Source organism: Nomascus leucogenys, chromosome 14, assembly GCF_006542625.1.
Source record: "Nomascus leucogenys isolate Asia chromosome 14, Asia_NLE_v1, whole genome shotgun sequence".
Taxonomy (NCBI): Eukaryota; Metazoa; Chordata; class Mammalia; order Primates; family Hylobatidae; genus Nomascus; species Nomascus leucogenys.
In genome coordinates, this window is record NC_044394.1 from 51,414,765 (window position 1) to 51,437,158 (window position 22,394).

The following is a 22,394-nucleotide window of genomic DNA, read 5'->3' on the forward strand; positions in this document are numbered from 1 at the left end:
CTGTTCTTTGCTGTTCTTCTTTTTTCTCTTTTTAATTTATTTTTATTTATTATATACAGACAGGGTCTTGCCATGTTGCCCAGACTGGTCAAACTCCTGGCCTCAAGCAATCCTCCTGCCTCAGCCTCCCAAAGTGCTGGGATTACAGGTGTGAGCCACCATGCCTAGCCTTCGATGTATAAAAAAAATAATAAAAATAAACATATAATAGGAAATGAACTTTAAAAATAAACCCTGATTCCCCCAATGCTGGATGGGACCCCCCTTCCTGGTGGTTCTCTGGTTCTGTCCCTTCCTAGCAAATTCTGATTCCTAAGGAAAAGGAAAAGAGAAGTCTGGATGCCCTGAGGCAAACTCTCCCTCCGTGAGGCAGCCCCCGCAGACAGACCTCCCCCAGAGAGGCCTGTCAGGGCTGCTCTTGTCCTTGCTGGCGCAGCCCAACCCCAGGAGTCATCCGCCCTCCTCCTCCCCAATGACTCCCTGCCCTGTCGACCCTCCCTGCCTGCCTCCCCCCTCTCCTTCCCTTTCCACACTCCCTCTCTCTCCTGTCCCACTCTCCACACGGATCCCTCTCCTGGCCCTTCTCGAGAGATCTCTGCCTTGTTGCTCTCAGTCAGGCTCTGGTGACAGGTTGCCATGGGACTTGGCTTGTCACAGAAGGGACAAGGGACCTTGTCAGAGGACAACCTGCGGTTTCTTTTCTAAAAGGGCCCTTCATCTCCACTTCCCTCTCCTTCCCATTAATGTGTCGTGGTCCAGACTAGTAATGGTGTCTTTGTGCTACTGCTGGGGAGGAACAGAACCCAGAAGACAGCAGTTTCACTGTCTTCAGAAGGGCATGGGTTTGTATTTTCCCCAGTGCTTTTGAATGCTGTTTTGAATTTTCATGGCCCATCCTGGAAAGGAAACCTCTCATCTGACCTTTCCCTTCCCAGAGCATAAAGGAGGGAGGGAACGGCCCACCAACCCCACCTGCCCAGGATCGTCAGCGCAGAGTGTTTAGTTAGACTGAAGACCTTGCAGGAATGCACAGCAGGGCCGCAGGAGGGGAGCTGGTGAGCCTGGGACATCCTCCATGCCACCAGGCCCCCTGGGAGGCTGCCCTTGTTCCTCTTCACAGGTTCCCATCCCCCAGCCAGTCTAGGCCCCACAGCTCCTAAGTCAGTTCAGGGCTCACCCCCTACCACCAAGAGACCATCCCTGCCACATTATTATTATTATTATTCTCCATCACTTCCGTTACGCATCCATATCCCCAAATACCACCTGCTTTGCTACTCCTGCCCTCGGTTGCTCCAGATCTCCTCCAGAGCGCCCCAGATCAGATCTTGTATATAGTAAGCACCCCGGTTGCAGGCTCCTGATGTATTCAGCAGTGGCCACAGGTGTCCTCGGCTCCCAGACTGTGTTGGGAATTGGGATAGCAGGGAAGGGGCTCCTGGGAGGGAGGTGGGCTTGGCCTCCATCCTCATCCTCACCTGCTCTGACACCTGCTTAGGCCAGTGGCTCTCAACGCCATTGCACACTCTTAAAATCTGCACACAGGGGGCCCAACGCCACGGCAATAAACCGAGATCTCCAGGGCGGGGCCGAGGCATCGGTATTTGCCGGTGCTCCCTGTGACTGGCATGTGTCCTCAGGTCTGAGAGCCGTGGATTCAAATCCCACTCTGGAGCTGATGCAGGTGATTGAAGAAGAGGAGAGGGCTGGAAGGGACTGTGCCCTCCACTGGGCCACCCCTACCAGTGGGCCTCTGACAGATGCCCAGCATGCAGTGGGGCGAGGGAACTTGGGTGGGCCTGTGTGTGTGCACGTGTGTGTGGAGGAGAGCCCAATTAGGGAGTGTTGTGCATGACAGGTAGGAAAGGCAGAGAAACTGTGGTGCCAGCCCCTGCTGGGGAGCAAAGGAGCCCAGGAGTGTCAGGAGGGACTCTGTGACTGCCCAGCAACGCAATGCCCTGCTGAGAAAGGCCTGGCAGGATCCAGAGGGCGTGGCAGCTGTTTGGGCTGGCAGCCCCGTGCCAGGGCTGGGGCAAGGCAGAGGTAACAAGGCCTGCCAGGGATGGAAGAATGGGGTTTCTGTGCTGCTTATCAGGACGGTGGCTCCCAGACAGGATGTGGAGGAGGCTCCCACAGCCCGCCGGGCGATGGCTGTAGTCAGCGCTGTGTCATGGCGAGGACTTTGGACGAGGAGCCCCACCTCTGACTTGTCAGTGACATTGGGCTGGTCACTCTGTGGCTACATTCATGTGCCTGCCTGTGAATATGAGGTGCAGGCAATGGCAGCGGACTGAGAGCCAGCCACCAAGTGCCTGGCAAGGCCCAAGAGATCAGAAGCCTTGGCCTTCCTCATTGGAAAGAAACCTTGCACTTCGGACTTTGCAAAAGGTCAAGGAAGCTGGTTGTATTCACTCAACCATTTTGAGGGCTACAAGGAGATGCTGAACAAAGTTGCAGGGAAGGGGTCCCCTGTGAGGGTCTGTCTGGGAAGGCGAGGCAGGGGCTTATAAAATATTGGCAAGAATTTGTCCTTAAGAATTTGTCCTCAACAGAAATATTCGCATGCCTCCGACTCCTGGGATAGGAGCTCAGGGTCAGCTTGCACATGAAACTGGTAGCGGAAGCCACGAGAACAGGCCGTATTTCTGCCCAGGGCTGGTTAGAACATGCTTGTCAGCATCCTGTAACTGAAGCAACGCTCAACAGTGTCTTCCAAAGCTAGCTTTCGAGTCCTAGGCCCGGGGCCCCAGAGGGCAGAAGTGAGGCCGTTAACTCCCATCCTATACCCAATGCCCGAAGCGGCACCCATCACCCTCCCTGGCAGAGCAGCAGAAGAGGGGAGCCTAGGACCTTTCAAGGTGCGGAAGAGAGGTCCTGACCCTTTCGTCCTGCCCCTATAGACTGGCTGGGAAGACATGTTAGGGACCCAGAAAATAAGGAAAAGCAAGATGGCTAAGCAGGGCCACCCGCTCACTCCCCACACCCCGTCCTTCTGCACACACACACATTTTAAACACAAGGGACCAGAATGACACCCTTTTCCTAAACATCTCTAGTTAGATTTCCTTTTTCATTCTGTCTAATTTCTCCATACCCTTCTCTCCTGTTGAACTAGGACAGATCAAGACTATGTGGAGGATGTGTAAGCTGCAGTTGACTTCCTGCCCAGGGCCTCACCTGCTAGAAGCACTTCTCAGGGAAGTGTAAAACTATCCCCAGATGCCCAGGACAAAATCTTCAGAGGTGACCCCCAGGGCTCAATTATCCAATGGAGCTTTCCATACTTCAAAGTGCAGCAGGCCCAGTGAGGTGGCTCACGCCTGTAATCCTGCACTTTGGGAGGCTGAGTCGGGCAGATTACCTGAGGTCAGGAGTTCGAGACCAGCCTGGCCAACGTGGTGAAACCCCATCTCTACTAAAAATACAAAAATTAGCTGGACGTGGTGGCGGGCACCTGTAATCCCAGCTACTGGGGAGGCTGAGGCAGGAGAATCGCTTGAACCCAGGAGGTGGAGGTTGCAGTGAGCTGAGATCACTCCAGCCTGGGCGACAGAGCTAGACTCCGTCAAAAAAGAAAGAAAGAAGGAAAGAAAGAAGAAAGACAGAAGGAAGGAAGGAAGAAAGAAAAAGAAAGAAAGAAAGAAAGAAAGAGAAGAAAGAAAGAAAGAAAGAGAAGAAAGAAAGAAAGAAAGAAGAAAGAAAGAAAAGAAAAACCAAAACAAAACAAAAAAGGGTGCAGTGGCTCATACCTATAATCCCAGCACTTTTCAAGGCTGAGGCAGGTGGATCATCTGAGGTCAGGAGTTTGAGACCAGCCTGGCCAACATTCTGAAACCCTGTCTCTACTAAAAATACAAAAAAAATTAGCGGGGGGTGGTGTGGTGGCGCATGCCTGTAATCCCAGCTACTTGGGAGGCTGAAGCAGGAGAATCGCTTGAACCCCAGAGGTTGAGGCTGCAGTGAGCTGAGATTGTGCGAGTGCACTCCAGCCTGGATGACAGAGCGACACTCTATCTCAAAAAAAAAAAAAAAAAGCGCACAACGGAAGAGTCAAGCCCAGGCTCATCAGAATGCCCCCTACTCCCTTCCAGCAGCTCTCCTCTCCTCTGTACCCAGGGAAGCATCCAGCCTCCAGGCGTTTATTGGGGCCCAGGGGGGTCTGGAGGTGATAGGAGGAAGGATGCCAGCCCAGGAGAAGCAAGAGTCCACATCTCCTGGCAGTTTCTGTACAACCCAAACAGACCAAGCAGTGTACAGGAACGCAGTATCTGAAATGCCTTCAAGTTGCACGGTGGTTCTCACCAAAATCTTACAAGTGATGTAAAAATCTCACAGAAGTGTCAACAAGAGCAAATGAATGAGTGCCAATGGGAATTCAAGCACAGGTGAGCCATAAGCAAAACAGCCAAGCCAGGTCTGTTTGAAGCAGAGCTTTGCAGAGAAATGAGTTTTGGTTTCAGGGTGGAAAATCTTAGTCTCTCTTGGAAAGAGGACGCATGAGTTCTTGGAAAAGCTTTAAGTCCCTGTCTCTGTCATTTCACACTGCAACCTCAGTGATAACACTCACCCTCACCCCAGGACAGGCATTGATTCGGTGCTTACTGCGTACTAGCTCCCGTGTGCTAAGGGCTTGAGAGGGATCATCCCAGGTAATCACATCAGCAACGCTGTGAAGTGAGGGTGGGTATTATTGTTCTTCAGATTCTACAGTTGGAGAAATGGAAAGTAGCACAGCTAACAAAGCACAGACCTGGGATTTGGACAGAAGAAGTCAGACTGCAAAGCCCAAACTTCAACTACCACATGCATGGCCATGAGAACATAAGAAAAGAGAGGATCTGCAATGCCCAGGGCCTGTGGGTTCATCTTGTCAGATCTTTCTGCAGCCACTGAACTGTCAGGGCAGGGGTCAGCAAACTGCAGCCCATGGGCCAAATCTGGCCTCCCACTTGTTTGTGTAGATAAAGTTTTATTGGAACACAACCACACTCAATGGTTTATATATTGTCCGTAGCCGCTTTTGCACCTGCAATGTCAGAGTTGAGTGGTTGCAAGAGTGGACTGCAAAACCTAAAATATTTACTATCTGGCCCATGACAGAAAAAGTTTGCTGCCCCCTAGATCAAGGGATGAAGTTGGAGCGTGTCGGAACCCCTGCCTAAGGAGTCAAAGGAGAGCACAAACTTGGGTGATATAGACAGGGATTTGGGTAGACTCATGGGAAACGCTGAGTGATGCAGCTTTCGTGGACATGTCCTGGGCTGGTGTGGTGGGGTGTCTTCTTGTCTATCCACTCCACTTCATGAACAGTCCTGCCTGCAGGTGGGAGAGACAGGCTCAATGGCTCTGTCAGTCCCGAGAGACCATAATATTTCCTTAATTAAGGAACTGATCATTTTTCAGATGCCATCACTTTTCAGATGACCCCTGGGGAAGCTGCTTTGTCTCTCTTCACAGTTTCCCACCCCCCAGCTAGTCTAGGCCCCACAGCTCCTAAGTCAGCCCAGGGGTCCTTCCCGCCACCCCACCCAAGGGGGACCATCCCTGCCACGGGGTGCTCGCTATTCTCCATCACTTCTGTTACGTATCCATATCCCTGAATACCACCTGTTTTGCTACTCCTGTCCTGTGTTGCTCTGGATCTCCTCCAGAGCTCTCCAAATCAGATCTTGTATACAGTAGGCACCCTGGCTGCAGGCTCCTGATGCATTCAGTAGTGGCCACAGGTGTCCTCGGCTCCCAGCCTGTGTTGGGAATTGGGATAGCAGGGAAGGGGCTCCTGGGAGGGAGGTGGGCTTGACTGCTTTCCTCAACCTCACCTCCTATGATGCCTGCTTAGGCCAGTGGCTCTCAATGCTATTGCACACTGGGGGCAGATTTTAAGCTGATGGGTAGATGCTGAGGGGCTCATTGTAATCTTGTCAAAAAGGAATGGGCATTAATTATATGAACCACATGTGAGTGACAGGTGTGAGATTCTGTTAGGGCTGGACTTTTCCTAAGAGTCTACTTGACTGGCAGACTCGAGGTGGGGGCTACTTCTTCTTGAGGTATCTGGAACAATAAACCTCGATGAAACATGTGCAAGAGTTGGGGAATAAAGGTAAAAAAAAACAAGGTAAAGGCCAAACCCTGAAGCAAAATGGAGGTCAGATGCTAAACTGGGGATTCGCCTTGGTGTTCCTTGTTAGAGGCTGGAACTTGGGCCTCAGCTGGATCAGGCCTGACGGGACCTTCAGGGTCACGAGTGTGTCCCAGTCCCGGGAGCCTGGGGCAGGTCATAGGCAGGGGGGCCCAGCTACGAGTCTACAACACTCCCTTGCAGCAATGGGTGGATTCCTATTGGCAGGAAGATGGATGGACATGAGCCAGTTGACCTGAAAGTCGGTGATGGTGGAGTTTCCCTTCTCTATCTAATCTACCCACAACTCCCTTGGGCCACACACCAGCATTGCTTGCCGAGTGGCACCCTCTTCTCATGCCCTTTAGATTGTTGTTGATCAGATGGCCCTTCATGGAGGGGCTGCTTCTTGGACCTGTCCGACCAAGGTAGAGTCTCATGTGCAAAAGGGCCTTCCTAAGGTACTCGGACTGGCCCCATTTCCCTCCTCTGCTTCCCTCATGCCTCTGCTTCCTGTGCAAGTTGAATTTTGGCTGATTTGCTGCAGTTTGCAGCATCCACAATGAGGGTTCTTCAAGTACATGCCTGTGTTGTCTCCACGGCTAAATACTAAGCCATGCGGTCACAGATTGCATTTGTACGCAACCCATTTTGCTTCTCCCTCCTGTCACACTCCAATGCCTGGTTTGTGCAGAAAGCAGGTTCTCAAAGACAGGCATCTATCGGCACAGCCCGTCACTGTCCTGCAGAGGCAGGAGGTGAGAGGATCACTGTGAGCACCACTGGGGCCCAAAGAAATGCAGTAGATGATGCCAGACCTGCAGAGCCCATGGAGAAGCTGAGCCCAGAGCCAGATCTGTGGCACCATCAGCATCTGCAGCTGCACTTCCTTGTCCCATTTCTGAAGTTGCCTCTGAATAAAATGTGATATACCCATTTCCGTGCTGTAACGGAATAGAAACCAAAATGCACTGAGCAGCTCTCTATGCTAGCATGTGATAGGCATTATTGGGTCACTGGGTCACTCAGCAATCCTTTATGGTAGATATTGTCCCCAAATTGTATATAAGAAACGGAGGTGTAGGCTGGGTGCCGTGGCTCATGCCCATAATCCCAGCACTTTGGGAGGCCAAGGCAGGCAGATCACTTGAGGTCAGGAGTTCGAGACCAGCCTGGCCAACATGGTAAAACCCCATCTCTACTAAAAATACAAAAATTAGCTGGAAATCACTTGAACTCGGGGGGTGGAGGTTGCAGTGAGCTGAGATCATGCCACTGCACTCCAGCCTGGAGTCTCCAGAGCGAGACTCCATCTCAAAATAAATAAATAAATAAATAAACAAACAAACAAACAGAGGTGTAGAAAGTAAAATGAAAAGTGCAAAGTTATACAGCCACGTGGCAGAACTCAGGGCACCCTGAGAGCCAGCCAGTGTGTTCTGTGCTGTGGCAAAGCACTGTAAGGACAGAGCCTGCCCAGGACCCAGGACAGCATGACGGGTAGAGGGCTCACGTCAGTCCCTCCTGCGGCCCCTGCTCTTTACCTACACACACATCCTGACCTTTCTCCTTCCTCTCCTACTGCAGGTCACAGGTCTCCTCCTGGCTTCGTAGTACCCAAGGAGGTCTGGGCCTCGGCCAGGGACTCCCATTGTGTGGGCACCTGTTCCAGACAGCAGCCTTCATGTGCTTTCTTGGTTTTTCAGGAATTTGGCCATTGGAATCGGGATCCAGAATTTCCCCGAGGGCCTGGCTGTCAGCCTTCCCTTGCGAGGGGCAGGCTTCTCCACCTGGAGAGCTTTCTGGTGAGTGCTGCCCGAGGGCAAGGCCATGTCACAGCAACCTCCATGTGGGCTTCTTTCAACAAAACAATGAGGTGCTTTTGCACTGCCATGCTCAGATATGATGTAGAATGGCATGCATCCGTGTGCTAGGGTTGAGCCAACAGTCTGGGCATGTGGAGTGTCTGCTTGCCTCCCCCTGCAGTGGTAAATGTCTCTGTTCTTTCCTTAGGTATGGGCAGCTGAGCGGCATGGTGGAGCCCCTGGCTGGGGTCTTTGGTGCCTTTGCCGTGGTGCTGGCTGAGCCCATCCTGCCCTACGCTCTGGCCTTTGCTGCCGGTGCCATGGTCTACGTGGTCATGGACGACATCATCCCCGAAGCCCAGATCAGGTTGGAGAACCTTCCCTGCCTGTCTGTCCCTGTCCCACTCCCAGCTGGGACCCCAGCCTTGGGATATGCTCTTTCTTCATTTGCCTTTCCTTTCCTTATTCCCTCCCCTTTCTGCCCCTTCCCAAGATCATCCCCACTCCCTCCTCAACTGTGCTCTCTGAAACTAAAAGAAAAGAAGCAAAGGGCATGTGGGTCAAGAAATGAGGTGACACCAGGCAGTGGCATACACACCTGCCCCGTCCCTTGATGCAGTGGACTATCATTTTTGTATATTCTCTCTCATCCTGTCTCTCGATTCTCTGGGGCTGGAATGAGGGGAGAGGTGAGCTCTAAAATGTCATTCAAGATGATACATACATGTCTTCATTGGCTAGCTATAGGCCAGGTGTCAGAAGGTAGGAGTAAGGGTTTGCTTTGTTCCATTTTGTTGTTGTTTTATTTTGTTTTTCTTTGTTTTTCTTTCTTTCTTTTTTTTTTTTTTTTATGGCAGAGTCTTGCTCTGTCACACAGGCTGGAGTGCAGTGGTGTGATCTCGGCTCACTGCAACCTCCGCCTCCCAGGTTCAAGTGATTCTCATGCCTCAGCCTCCCAAGTAGCTGGGACTACAGGCAACCACCACCACGCCCAGCTAATTTTTGTATTTTTAGTAGAGACAGGGTTTCGCCATGTTAGCCAGGCTGGTCTCAAATTCCTGACCTCAGGTGATCTGTCTGCCTCGGCCTCTCAAAGTGCTGGGATTACAGGCTTGAGCTACCACTCCCAGCCTATTTTGGTTTTTATAGAAGAATAATTTTAAGGCTAGTTTACAAGGCCAGATTAAATAATATCTTTAAGAAATAATCACTCCTCTTTATTACTCACATGTGGACCACAGAACCATCACTTGGGCAAGTGACTTCTCTTTGCCTCAGTTTCCCCCACCAGTAAAATGAGGATAATTATGATACTGACCTTGTGGGGTTCCATGAGTTCATTAGTTTGCCTGGCACATAGTAAGCCCCAGTAAATATTACCATTATTAATGGTAGTGTGCTTTCTCTTGGAATTGGACATTGCAGAGGATGCCTTCACCCTAGCCGTGGCCTCAGGGAGCATTAAGTTCTTACTTTTCTCCCTGTCCTTCTTTTCCAGTGGTAATGGGAAACTGGCATCCTGGGCCTCCATCCTGGGATTTGTAGTGATGATGTCACTGGACGTCGGCCTGGGCTAGGGCTGAGATGCTTCGGACCCCAGGAAAGGCCATACGAGGAAACAGCAATGGTTGGCTTCTATGGGACAACAAGCTTCTTTCTTCACATTAAAACTTTTTTTCCTTCCTCTCTTCTTCATCTCATTATCCTGATTGACTCTGATTATAATAGAACCATTTTTACTTTGCTTTGAGGGAGATTTTTGATTTAATGGGGAATTTTAAGGTGTCATGGAAATACAGATTGTTTTGGCCACTGAATGGACTCTCTCTTCAGTGGGATTATCAAGGAACTTCAGATCAGGGAAATCTCCACTTTGGGACCTTCTATCTTCCGCCCAACTCCTCAAGGTCACCTATAGAAGCGAGCTACCAAGAGACGTCTCCTAAGCATTTTGGTGGCCTAGTGACTCAGGGCAGAGTGGCCAGCACACCTCTCATCCGCCCCTCCTGCTCCATCACTGCTGAGCATCTCCCCATCTAGAATGTTGGAACTGGAGCATCATAAAGATAGCAAGCTACCTTCCAAAGCCAAGCCAGCCCAGAGAGGAGCTTGCCTTCCTTTACCTCCTCCTAAGCTGATACTACATGGGAGGGGGACACAGACAAAGGGAAGGAAATTGGCTAGTCTAGCTTTTTTTTTTTTTTTTTTTTTTTTTTTTTTTTTAGGCAACGATTAACATTATTGAAGGAAAGGGGATGAGGACAACTGTGAACTCACAGTGAGCCCTGTGGAAAGAAGAGACAGACAGAGTGTGGGTTTGATCGGAGGCCTCTGCTGTCAGTGGATTCCAGGAGCAAGGCCATTTGTCGCGCTTTCCAAATTTCTTAGGCATTTATTTTGATAAGTTTATAGCCATCATGTTTCTAAGAGACTTGGAGACACCAGCAAACTGCTAGAACTCAAACTCTTCCATTACTCAGAGAAGGAGCCATTTCAGTTAACTCAAGTGAATGAAAGACTTTTGGAATCTGCAGTGGGTCCTTCCCTGTCGACCATTTGATAACTTGTAATCTGACCAAAAGCTCTTGAGCTGCAACAGGCCTTGCCAGAGGGCTCAGGATGGGAAAGGAAGAAGGGGATAGGAAAAGAAGAGGTAATTTTACATTTCCCCTTTAAAGTAAATTTTAGGCAACTCATCATTCTGAAATGTCCCTATAAAGAATGAGTCAAACTAGACCAGAAGCCAGCCTACTCCTCACATAGCTTCTCCAACAGGGGTAGCAATGACTTGTCCACTTCAAACACAGATAAGGCCTGCCATCCTCATTGGTTAAAGGCACGCGTGAGACTTTGAGTGGGCTCTGCTGAGAAGGAGGACAGCCCAGGAGCCAGGTATGCAGGCATTGCATTGTCAGTGTCTGCTCTCAGAGTTTACACATTCAATTGCTTCCAAGGGTGAATCTCCTGCTCTGTGAATGCTATCAGACCCCAAAGGCCGACCTTGGGCTGGGTCTGTGTATGTTCTTCCGAAGCACTGATGATCAAAATTGAAGACACATTCAGAGGTTTGATTGGTTGAGATTAACTGGTGTGGTGGTTGGTGTATGTATGTTTTATTTTTATGTCTTTGTATGTAGTTCTACATAATGCAAATTGTGCTTTCTGATGGACAAGACCTCATAACTGTGATTAATATCAATAAAGGGGATGTTGTGGATGACCTGTGTTACGTTCAGTACTTCTCAAAGCTGCTTCTTTGCAAGGATGATCATAAAAGAGCTAACTAAAGTTGGAACTAACACCTCCCTGAGCCAACACTAGGAGAGGCAAAGGAAAGAGCTCAGATGGGAAGGGCTAGTCAGATTCTTGGTTGCAACAACAGCATCCAACAGCAGCTTACTTAAACAGGAAAGGAAATGAGTGGAAGCCTATTAGGGAACTCACAGGCTCTTTCAGAGAATCGGCCTTGAAAATGGGTTGGATCCAAGAAAGCCAGAGGTCTGGGGCCATAACCCAATCACACCTGGAAAACAGCTTGGTTTAGATGCCATGGTCCCCAGAGCTGGTCCCTAGATCCTGGACACCACTAATGACACTGCTGTACCTTGATGCCACCACCACTGCCGCCACAAGAACAAACTCTACACTGAGCTGGATTCTTGGTGTCCTGACTCCACATTTGAAGTTCTAGATCAGAACATCCAGCTGCCAGAGCTTAGATCCTGTGCCCATGAAATAGCTGATCTTGCCCCTTCCTGAGACTCGCATAATAGTGGATTTTCCAAATTTGGGAATGAGTTCATATGGTGCAGAGTCAAAATAGAAAAAAAGGGTTTATTAAGTTCATTACAGCCTTACTCTTTTGCTGTTCAATATCAACATATACTCTAATTCCTCTAGTTTTACTTAAAGAAAAAACTCTTGCTTAAAATATGTAGCTATTCCTCATACAGTCAAAACTGCTTTCATCCCCTTTCCAACGGGGTTACACCAATGTCTTTCAACTCCTGTACTCAGGGTCTCTGAGTAATGGATACCCCTCCTCCATGGGATAATAAGCCTATCTCATTATTCTGTATCTTTGAGCTGAAGTGTAAAGTTAACCATAACCATGCATTCCATGTACAATAAAATGAATAAAGGGAGAGGAAAGAGAGGCAATGAGTTAAAATATTTCAGGATACACACAACACAGGAAGTATAAGAAGAGGCTACAGCACCCATTTCCTGCCCTAGAGAAGAAACCCTGGATGATGTTTAGGTTTCCCGCTTCCAGATTCCATTCCAAGTCCGTGCTGTCTTCAGCCAGTACCTTAGATGAGTGGGGTGTGACCTACTAGCTGTGACCCTATTTCTCCTTCCTAAGGGCACAGAGACCAAGGTGGCCCTGCCCATATGCATGATGGTAACAGTCTTCCTTTAACTCCCACCCCTGGAGGAGGAGGAGGAGGCAGTTCCTGAGAGAACCACTTGAGTTTCATTCATAGCCTCCACCCTGGCCTGTCCCGCGTGGTATAGCAGCATTTTCCCAGGACTAGTCACTGCAGCCAGCCTTGTCAACCCACTTTTTTGACCTAATGGCATGTGAAATTCCAGGTGGCCAGCCCACATGTCCAGACTATTGCTATATCACTCTTTTTCTGTTCAACATCTATATTCACTCTAATTCCCCAAATTTCACCTTTTTAAAAAATGTCTATTTAATGGAACTGTCACTCATACAAACACTTCATATCCCCTTTCCAAAGGGAGCCACCCCAGTGGCCAGCTGCCTCAATGGTGCAACCTTCCTTTCCTGGGAATAAAATCGCTAATCAGTGGAAGAAAAAGTTGAAGAAAGTGAGAGTCATTAAGCAAGATAGAAGTTGCACCGTGCCTACTTCCCCTTCCTCCAGACCTGTTTAGTCTGGCTGTGGGAAAAACAGCACCACGTGATGTTCCCTAGTTCAGAACAAACAAGCACCTTAAAGGACGATATTTCAGTCTCCTTAGGTATGATCGTCTCTCAGTCCTGAAATGAAATCTTCAATAAATCACATCACAGCTGAATACAGATGACTGCTTCTGGGTGACAGGATCCATTGACAAGGGTATCACCCATTGCTTTCCCTCTTTCACTGTAAAGTGAATTCTGTGGTCAGAAGCAATTTTGTAGAGCATGCCATGACGATCCACAGGCAGAGGGGTCAATTCCAAAGTCAGACATGAGCCTGTTTCAGTGAGAAGAAATCACTGCCCTTTCTATAACAGAAGAGGTCCAAAGTCATCAGTCTGCAACTAAGTAGTCCATGGTGTCCCTGGAGTCTGGTCAGTTGTGGCATTCAGGGGTGGTCACTGATAACCCTGTGCACCCAGGGGCCGGGTCTGCATTGATAATGGAAAGCCTAAGTGATTGAATCCATCACAGTTCCTGTGTTGCCAGCACAGACTCTTCTGCTTATGAATCAGTTGAAGCAATGATGTGCCTGGAGAAAGAAATCATCACACATAAGCAGATGGCCTGGTTCAATTAATTATTATTAGCTTTTGCTATAGTGGGTATTTTGGATGATGTTTTACTCAAGAAACAAACATTTTCAAATTTGGCCCATTCTGAGAAGTGAAGCCATGTATGTCTTCCCACACCTCTCCTCTGTCATTAAACCTCCAGTCATTTTTCTTTCAAGTTTGTGACCTGTTGAACAGAACCCCCATCTACACTGCTCAGAAGTGCATGTAGCTTCTTGCATCAAATTTTCTTTGCTTCCAAGCAAAGTGGACACAGAGTTATGTGCTTCAAATTCTCCTCCCCAGGAGGTTCTCCCTCTCACCTGCCATCCTCACTGAACTATAACATCACAGTCACCTATTTAGAAGGTAGGGCCGGGTGCAGTGGCTCACGCCTATAATCCCAGCACTTAGGGAGGCCAAAGTGGGCGGATCACGAGGTCAGAAGATAAAGACCATCCTGGCTAACACGGTGAAACCCCATCTCAACCAAAAATACAAAAAATTAGCTGGGCATGGTGGCACCCACCTGTAGTTCCAGCTACTCGGGAGGCTGAGGCAGGAGAACTGCTGGAACCCGGGAGGCAGAGGTTGCAGGGAGCTGAGATTACGCCACTGAACTACAGCCTGGGCGACAGAATGAGACTTCATCTCCAAAAAAAAAAAAAACAAACAGGTAGGCGAGCATATGGTGTGAAGCTATCTGTAAATGAAGATCAGTGGTTTTTCCTCTCTTAGTCACTAGCTCTTGGGAAACTTCCTTGAAGCCGGTATTAGACTCTTGGGAAACTTCCTTGAAGCCGGGGTAGGCACACAGGGAATGATCTACCTATGCATATAATGCACTTGTGCCTTCAGTACCTGGTTAGGAGCTAGTCCCACATAAGCCATTTCCAGTTGGTAATGGGATTTTATGAGTGTGTCAGATGACGCAGTACATGATGGACAGCTTGGGTTGCAAATGACATGTAATACATTAGGGATAATCACCTGGTGTCCAGTGGTCAGTCCAGCTCAAAAGTCACTCCCAGCTTCTCATGCCAGCACAGTCAATCCAGAATCTCTGCAATGTATGTCAACAACATCAGACCAATGTAAAATGATATCCTTCCACCCATTTATTAAGCACCCTTAGTTAGGAAAATTCCAAAATCATGTTGGTTTCTAATCCTTATCCTTGCTGGTTTGAGCTTGCCATTGTCCTTCTTTCTGAAGTGCTGGGATCTAACTGTCCATTCTGGAGACAGTCGAGGGTAATGCATGAGAACTGGCTTGCTCTTGCAGTGAGGCTGCAAAGGAGGGAAAGAAATGGTAGTGTCGTTACGAAGTGCATCAGAAGACTGGAGAAGAGGGTTTCCGCTGATAAAGGAGGCTCTTTGAGGATTGGGTGATTCAGAGAACTTCAGGTTTTCCAAATCCTCTCATTTGTCTCCATTTGGATTCTCTGGGTCTTATCCCTTCCTGATCAATGCTCTAAAATTTCTTTAGCAAGGCCATGATTTTACCAGTGTAGAACTTTGGCCAGTCCTGTGAATCAAATTTTACCTTTGGTTTTCCCTTTTTGTTGTTGTTTTTTCTTTTTGAGACAGAGTCTCGCTGTGTCACCCAGGCTGGAGTGCAGTGGCAAGATCTCAGCTCACTGCAACCTCCGCCTCCTGGGTTCAAGCAATTCTTGCACCTCAGCCTCCGGAGTAGCTGGGGCTACAGGCATGCGCTACCATGCCCGGCTAATTTTTGTATTTTTAGTAGAGACGGGCTTTCACCATGTTGGCCAGGCTGGTCTCAAACTCCTGACCTCAAGTGATCTGCCTGCCTCTGCCTACCAAAGTGCTAGAATTACAGGCGTGAGCCACAGCACCCGGCCGTTCTCTTTTCTCAGTTGTATGGACTCAAGAGGGAAGAGGGTTTTTCAGAACTGTCATAGGAAGCCCTTGGCTTGGTTTAAGTCTCTTCCTTCAGCTGGTAACTTCAGGACTTGAGCTTGCCAGTGTCTTTTTTTAAGCTGTGTGGCATGGCTTAACAGGACTGCCTGGCCGGCGCATCTGTAATCCCAGCACTTTGGGAGGCCGAGGCGGGCGGATCACGACATCAGGAGATCGAGACCATCCTGGCCAACATGGTGAAACCCCGTCTCTACTAAAAATACAAAAATTAGCTGGCGTGGTGGCGTGCACCTGTAATCCCAGCTACTCGGGAGGCTGAGGCAGGAGAATCACTTGAACCCGGGAGGTGGAGGTTGCAGTGAGCCAAGATCATGCCACTGTACTCCAGCCTGGCGACAGAGTGAGACTCTGTCACAAAAAAACCAGGACTGCCTATTGGGCCTCATATGCTCGACTGTTTGATGGCAGAAACAACTCATTGGCTACAGGCTTTGCTTTGAACGGACCCTTCTTCCAGGTGACTGGTATGATGAGAATTAGAGAGGTCGGGGCAGGTGTCAGCGTCTGGATCTTCTCTGGGATCCCAGCAGAAGACATTTTCGTCCTGCTGTGCTGAAGACGGGACCGGAAGGCTCAGGTATTCACTCTAGCAGACAGGGGGCTTTCCGCTCTCACCACTTCCTTGAATCCCCCGTGAGGCAGATATTACTATCCTGACTTTACCTGTGAGGACAGGAACGCAGTGGCAGGGTGGGTTCTCGCTGTGCGTGGAGGCAGCAGGACGCAGAAATCGACCTCCCCAGCGCGCCTCGCCCTCAGCTTTCAGTTTCGTGGCCCAACGCCCTGCACTGCACTCCTCTCCTCGGATAATTGGTAGTTGAATCTGTGCAAGTTGGAAGCAAATGAGAGCCCAGCGGCTGTTCTTTCCCATTCCTTTAGATTGAGGCAAAGGGACAAATCTGCGATGCGAATTATACAGCTCCAGGAATGTTTATCAGCGCACCCCACGCCCCGCCCTGCATGAGGGTCTTTCTAAGCCACAGGCGTCCCTTCCCAGGTCTTGTCCCTTGCCTTCTAAGAATGCCCTCGGCTCACCCAGCAGGCAGGTGTGATCCGGCTCCGCGCTGGGGCCAGGTGAGGCCGGGCTGCCTGCCCCGGTGCACGTTCCGGGGGCGCGGCGCCCAGTCGGCAGGGCCCGCGGGCTGGGCCTCCCCGGGGCGCCGGGCGTGGCGCCGAGGGCAGGTCCCGGGGCTGCCCTGCAGGGCTGACGGCCGGCGGCTGGCGGCTGTTTACCTGCGCAGGGCGGGGCGGGGGCGAGACTCGTGGAGGTGCCGGGGCTTTGCACGCAAGGGGCGATGCGCCCCGGAGCGGGGAGGGAGGCAAGGGGCGACCACTGTTACCTCGCTTGGAGATACCAAGGCCGGTCGGACTCCCCGCTGGCTGAATGTGGGTAGGCTGCCCCCAGTTTGTCCCTTCCCAGGGTGGATCCAGATTTGGGGGCCGGAAGTGTACCAACGTGGGGAGCGCCCTTTGGGAAAAATAATACAGAAGTCCCAATACAAACTTAGGTGCAGGGCTTTTTTGGAAGAGGACCTGTGAGTGAGGGTCCCCGAAGCCCAGGCTTCCTTGGCTTTTAGGTAACCTCACCTCTGAATCAGGGCAGGGAGGCCTGAGGCGCTCGAGGGTTTAGAGGCTTCCCAGACACTGCAGGAACCCCATTTCCTTCATCTTCCACACACCCCAGCCCAGCACCTGGGAGAAGGGGTAACGGTGTGTTCAGAGGCAGGAGGAACCCAGCCCACAATTGTGCTTCTCTCTCCTGCCCTGGAAAGAACTAAACCCGTCTTCCTCCTCCTTCCAGTAGAATGCGGAAGGCTGGGCCTGGCCATCCAGGGCTGAGCAAAACAGTAACCCTGAACCTGCCTCTGGATTCTCTCCCGCTCTCTGACCTTCTAACTCTCAATCCCGTGAAAGTGCCTGGACTCTGCCAGTGGCTTAAAAGGGAAAGGGTCCTGGGGAGCCACCATCTGTCCCCAGAGACTGTCATTGAGACCTCAGAGGTCCCCGATGGGGCTTCTGATGGAGCTGCTCGGACCCCGGACCTTCGAGAATCCTCAGGGTAGGAGGCTACTGCCCTCTGCCCCAAGACAGGGAAGATGTGTGTGAGTGGAAGAGCTGGAAGTGTCAGAGGCATGTGAACCACAACAGCTCCACCTTAAATAGGAGCTGGGTAAAACGAGGCTGAAACTTACTGGACTGCATATCCAGACAGTTAAGGCATTCTAAGTCACAGGATGAGATAGAAGGTCAGCACAAAATATAGGTCATAAAGACCTTGCTGATAAAACAGTTTGCAGTAAAGGAGCTGGCCAAAACCCACCAAAACTAAAATGGTCACGAGAGTGACCTGTGGTCATCCTCACTGCTACACTCCCACCAGCGCCATGACAGTTTACAAATGCCACGGCAATGTCAGGAAGTTACCCTATATGGTCTAGAAAGGGGAGGCATGAATAATCCACCCCTTGTTTAGTATATCTTCAAGAAATAACCATAAAAATAGGCAACCAGCAGCCCTTGGGGTTCTGGTTCTGTCTACGGAGTAGCCATTCTTTTATTCCTTTACTTTCTTAGTAAACTTGCTTTCACTTTGCACTTTGGACTCGCCTTGAATTCTTTCTTGTGCGAGATCCAAGAACCCTCTCTTGGGGACTGGATCAGGACCCTTTTCCTGTAACAGAAGAGCAACCGGTTTGTGTGGCCCAAGGAAAGATGTGTGATCCTTTGCAGGGGGTGAACCTATGGACCTGTATCCCAGCATCCCCACAGCCCGTGGTCCTCCCCCAAATTAAAAGATCAGTTTGGAAATCATGCGGGGTCTTTTCTGATATAGTCTCCACTCTCTGGTGCACTATGAGCCACAGTGATACATTTCTCATTGGCCTCCCTCCTCCTGGCAGGGAGCGAGCAGATCCAGCCTGTTTGGACATGGTGAGGACCCAGCTGTGGGGTTTAAGGCCAAGCTAGCATCTCCCTTCACTGATTACAAGAGCCACTGTTACAGGTGAGTCTTTGTTCTTAAAGCTCCCAAGATGGTGGCGAGCCGCTCCCATGATGAGGCGGGCAGATCCCGAGATGGCGGCAAGCCTTTTGTTCTCTGACCTGAGGTTCTTGGCCTCACCAATTCCAAGGAATGGAACCTTGGGCCATGCGGTGAGTGTTATAGCTCTATTAGAAGCCATGAGTCATGGAAGAGAACCGTGGAACCCAGTGACTAGTGTTCAGCTCGATTAGGACGAACCTGGACACTTAGCCACACAGGAACAATGGTGAGCCTCTAGCCCGAACGGGAGCGGCAATGGGCGCCTCACTGGATCAGGAGCACAGCGGACACCCTGCTGGATCCGGAGGGGTGGAAGTCAGCAGTGGGTCTGCGACAGTGGCAAACAGCAGTGGTGGATGGCGAGTGAAAGCTCAACTCGAGCCGTAACAGACACAGACCAGAAGAGTGTGCAGTTGCAAGATTTAATAGCATGAAAACAGAGCTCCCATACAAGGGAGGGGACCCAAAGGGGGTTGCCGCTGCTTGCTCCAATGCCTGGGTTTATATCCCTATCATTGTCCCTCTGCCTGTGCTCTCAGGCAATATATGATTTGACTGTTTCTTTACCTCCTGGTTTTAGCCTAATTTGTATTTTAGTGAGCCCTCTTTACTACCTGATTGGTCGGGTGTGAGCTGAGTTACAAGCCCCATGTTTAAAGGTGGGTGCGGTCACCTTCCCCAGCTAGGCTTAGGAATTCTTAGTCGGCCTAGGAAGTCCAGCTAGTCCTGTCTCTCACCATGACCTCCAAGAAGCCCAGGATGCATCAGGGAAAAGTGGAAACATGGGGCAAGCCTGGGGAGCATGCAAAGAGGGGAGACTCTTAGCCAAAGCTTGGGTTCCACTTTGTAGTTGTGCAGGAAGGAGGTCAGAGGTGTACCCTTTCTCTGACCTTTGCCTTTTAGGGTCGGGTTCAATGTGCACTTGGGTTTGCAGACTGTGTTGGTCACCACCATGCCCTGGAGTGTGTCCAATGCAAAACAACAGTGATCTGATTTAAGATTAGCAAAATTTAAACCTTTTCAAAGTTTGTCTTCAATTAGAACCAGCTCCCTTTCTGCTGTTTCAGTGACAATGCTTACTGAACTTATTATGTGAAATTATAGAAATGTAAATTTTTGGCCAGCAGTGATGGCTCACACCTATAATCCCAGCACTTTGGAAGGCCAAGGTGGGTGGATCTCATGAGGTCAAGAGTTCCTGATCAGCCTGGCCAACATGGTGAAACCCCATCTCTACTAAAAACACAAAAAATCAGCCGGGTGTGGTGTTGTGCACCTGTAGTCCCATCTACTTGGGAGGCTAGGGTGGGAGGCAGGAGAATTGCTTGAACCCAGGAGGCAGAGGTTGCAGTGAGCCAAGATTACACCAGAGTACCCCAGCCTGGGCAACACAGTGAGACTCTGTCTCAAAAAAAAAAATAAAAAATGTAATTTTTTTCAGTTCCTAACAAGCCTGTAACACAGGTTAAAAAACAAAGGACTGCTCTTGAATAGATGATGTATGAGTCTGTACATTTCTTCCATGTGAACATTTATCATATTTGGTAAGTTGGTGGGAGATGGTCGGTGTATTCATTTTCTATTTGTGTGTGACAAACTACCATGAATTTAGCAGATTAAAACAACACATGTGGGCTTGAGCAACTGAACCGGAAACAAGATGCAGGACCCCAACGCAGACACTGAGTGGAATGACATCTTACGCAAAAAGGGTATCTTACCCCCCAAGGAAAGTCTGAAAGAATTGGAAGAGGAGGCAGAAGAGGAGCAGCACATCCTCCAGCAGTCAGTGGTGAAAACATATGAAGATATGACTTTGGAAGAGCTAGAGGATCATGAAGACGAGTTTAACGAGGAGGATGAACGTGCTATTGAAATGTACAGACGGCAGAGACTGGCTGAGTGGAAAGCGACTAAACTGAAGAATAAATTTGGAGAAGTTTTGGAGATCTCAGGGAAGGATTATGTTCAAGAAGTTACCAAAGCTGGCGAGGGCTTGTGGGTCATCTTGCACCTTTACAAACAAGGAATTCCCCTCTGTGCCCTGATAAATCAGCACCTCAGTGGACTTGCCAGGAAGTTTCCTTATGTCAAATTTATCAAAGCCATTTCAACAACCTGCATACCCAATTATCCTGATAGGAATCAGCCCACGATATTTGTTTACCTGGAAGGAGATATCAAGGCTCAGTTTATTGGTCCTCTGGTGTTTGGCGGCATGAACCTGACAAGAGATGAGTTGGAATGGAAACTGTCTGAATCTGGAGCAATTATGACGGACCTGGAGGAAAACCCTAAGAAGCCGATTAAAGACATGTTGCTGTCCTCAGCGCGGCGCTCTTCCTCATGAGGAGGGACAGCGATTCCAAGGGTGACTGAGGCTACAGCTGCTATCACATGCCGAACTTTCTTGTGACAAATTGTCTGGATTTTTTAAAAAAGGAAAAAGCAAGAATGAATCCTTGTAGTTTTTAGTTTTGTATAAATTATGTTTCAAATCTTTACATTTTGGAAATAATCATTGCTGGAGATTCTGTTAAATATTTTGGAACTCTTTTTTTTTAAATTATAGTATTTCCTCTAAAAAAATTAAAACCAGCCATTTGTATGGCAAAAAACAAACAAACAAACAAAAAACAAAAAAAAAAAACGTGATTATTTCAGTTTCTCTCGGTTAGAAATCTGGACACAGTTTTAACTGGGCGTCTGTTCAGGGTCTCAAAAGCTGCAGTCAAGGTGTTGGCCTAACTATAGTCTCCTCCAGGGGCTCAAGAGGGGAGGAATCTGCTCCCAAACTCACTCCCATTGCTGGCAGTGTTCAGTTCTGGCAGGTATGGGTCTAGGGACCCTGCTTCTTTTTGGCTGTGAGCTGGAGGCTTCCTTCAGCTCCTAGGGACATGGGTTTTTCCCAGCATGGCTGCTTACTGACCAAACCAGCAAGGAGAGCCCCTCGACTGAGTCAGCTAGCAAGTGAGGGTCTTATGTAATATAGCATAAGCATGGGCATGACATCCCATCACCTCTGCCATAGCCTATTGGCTTATAAACCCAGGTGGCAAGAATAGCTTCCATAGGTTCATGGGCCTCTTTTTCATCCACCAGGATAAGCATGACACAGCAAACTACATGTGGTGATGATATGATTTTATTCTCTCTTTTGCATATTCTACACTTCAAAGTGGTACAATGAATGGATGAAAGAGATGTGTGAGCAGGGAAGGTACTGGAATCAAGGATACCCATCTGGACGGATGGGCTGTTCTGGATGAGCCCTGGGAATCCTGGCCTTTTTGCCCTCTTCTCCCTTGCGGGGTTACCACAGACCCATCTCCCAGAACTATGGGTCAGGGCTGCGGCCAACTCTTGGTTTCTTCAAGGGCTTGAGGAGCGGCATCCGCATGTCCACTCTGTGTGCCCCTTTCTTTCCCACCCTGTCTGCTCTCATCAGCACAGTGGGGCTGGGCACAAAGAAGCTTCAGATGCAAGTTACTGTTTCCACATCGATACCCACTGGGAGGTAACAGAGATGACTTCATTTTGGTCACTACCTTTATTTTGGTCTAGGAACTTTTTACAAATTAACTCGCCACAGGACCTATTCTGTGACAATGGCTATGAAAGCCTCAGTCATTGCTTGTTCTTTGCAAGAAAAAAATGGGATGGAAAGGGAATAGGAGACACGGGGGAGACAATAACCAAAAGCCAGGATCCCACTACAATATCTACGAAAGGATATGGGCCTGCATGTCCCCCAAGGCTTTCAAATCTAAATATATACATAAATATTGATATACACATTTGTATATACATGTGTATAATTTATATATACATTAAAATATACTTTATATATTAAAATAGATGTATAATTATATATCTTAATATATAATTACATATTATATAATATACAATATGTATTATATGTTATATTAAAATATAAAATATATTAAAAATATATAAATATTTATGTATGTAGTGGATAACATATATATACACAT

General features: G+C 49.0%; 1 protein-coding gene and 1 pseudogene across 4 annotated transcripts in view; both read left to right on the forward strand.

The window, feature by feature from the left end:
• Positions 1 to 11,144, forward strand: part of SLC39A11 (solute carrier family 39 member 11) — a 463,670-nt gene extending 452,526 nt beyond the window's left edge. For all 3 annotated transcript variants that reach the window (XM_003279611.3, XM_030827262.1, XM_030827264.1), the window contains 3 exons: positions 7,828 to 7,926; positions 8,135 to 8,293; positions 9,425 to 11,144. In XM_003279611.3, coding sequence (XP_003279659.1) covers positions 7,828 to 7,926; positions 8,135 to 8,293; positions 9,425 to 9,503 — 337 coding nt within the window. In that variant the 3' untranslated portion in view covers positions 9,504 to 11,144. The remainder of the gene's footprint in view (positions 1 to 7,827; positions 7,927 to 8,134; positions 8,294 to 9,424) is intronic.
• An 8,894-nt stretch (positions 11,145 to 20,038) lies between these two features.
• Positions 20,039 to 20,836, forward strand: LOC100603964 (annotated as a pseudogene). The gene has a single exon (XR_123060.4). The product of XR_123060.4 is annotated as a phosducin-like protein 3 pseudogene (transcript).
• Positions 20,837 to 22,394: the final 1,558 nt, after the last annotated feature.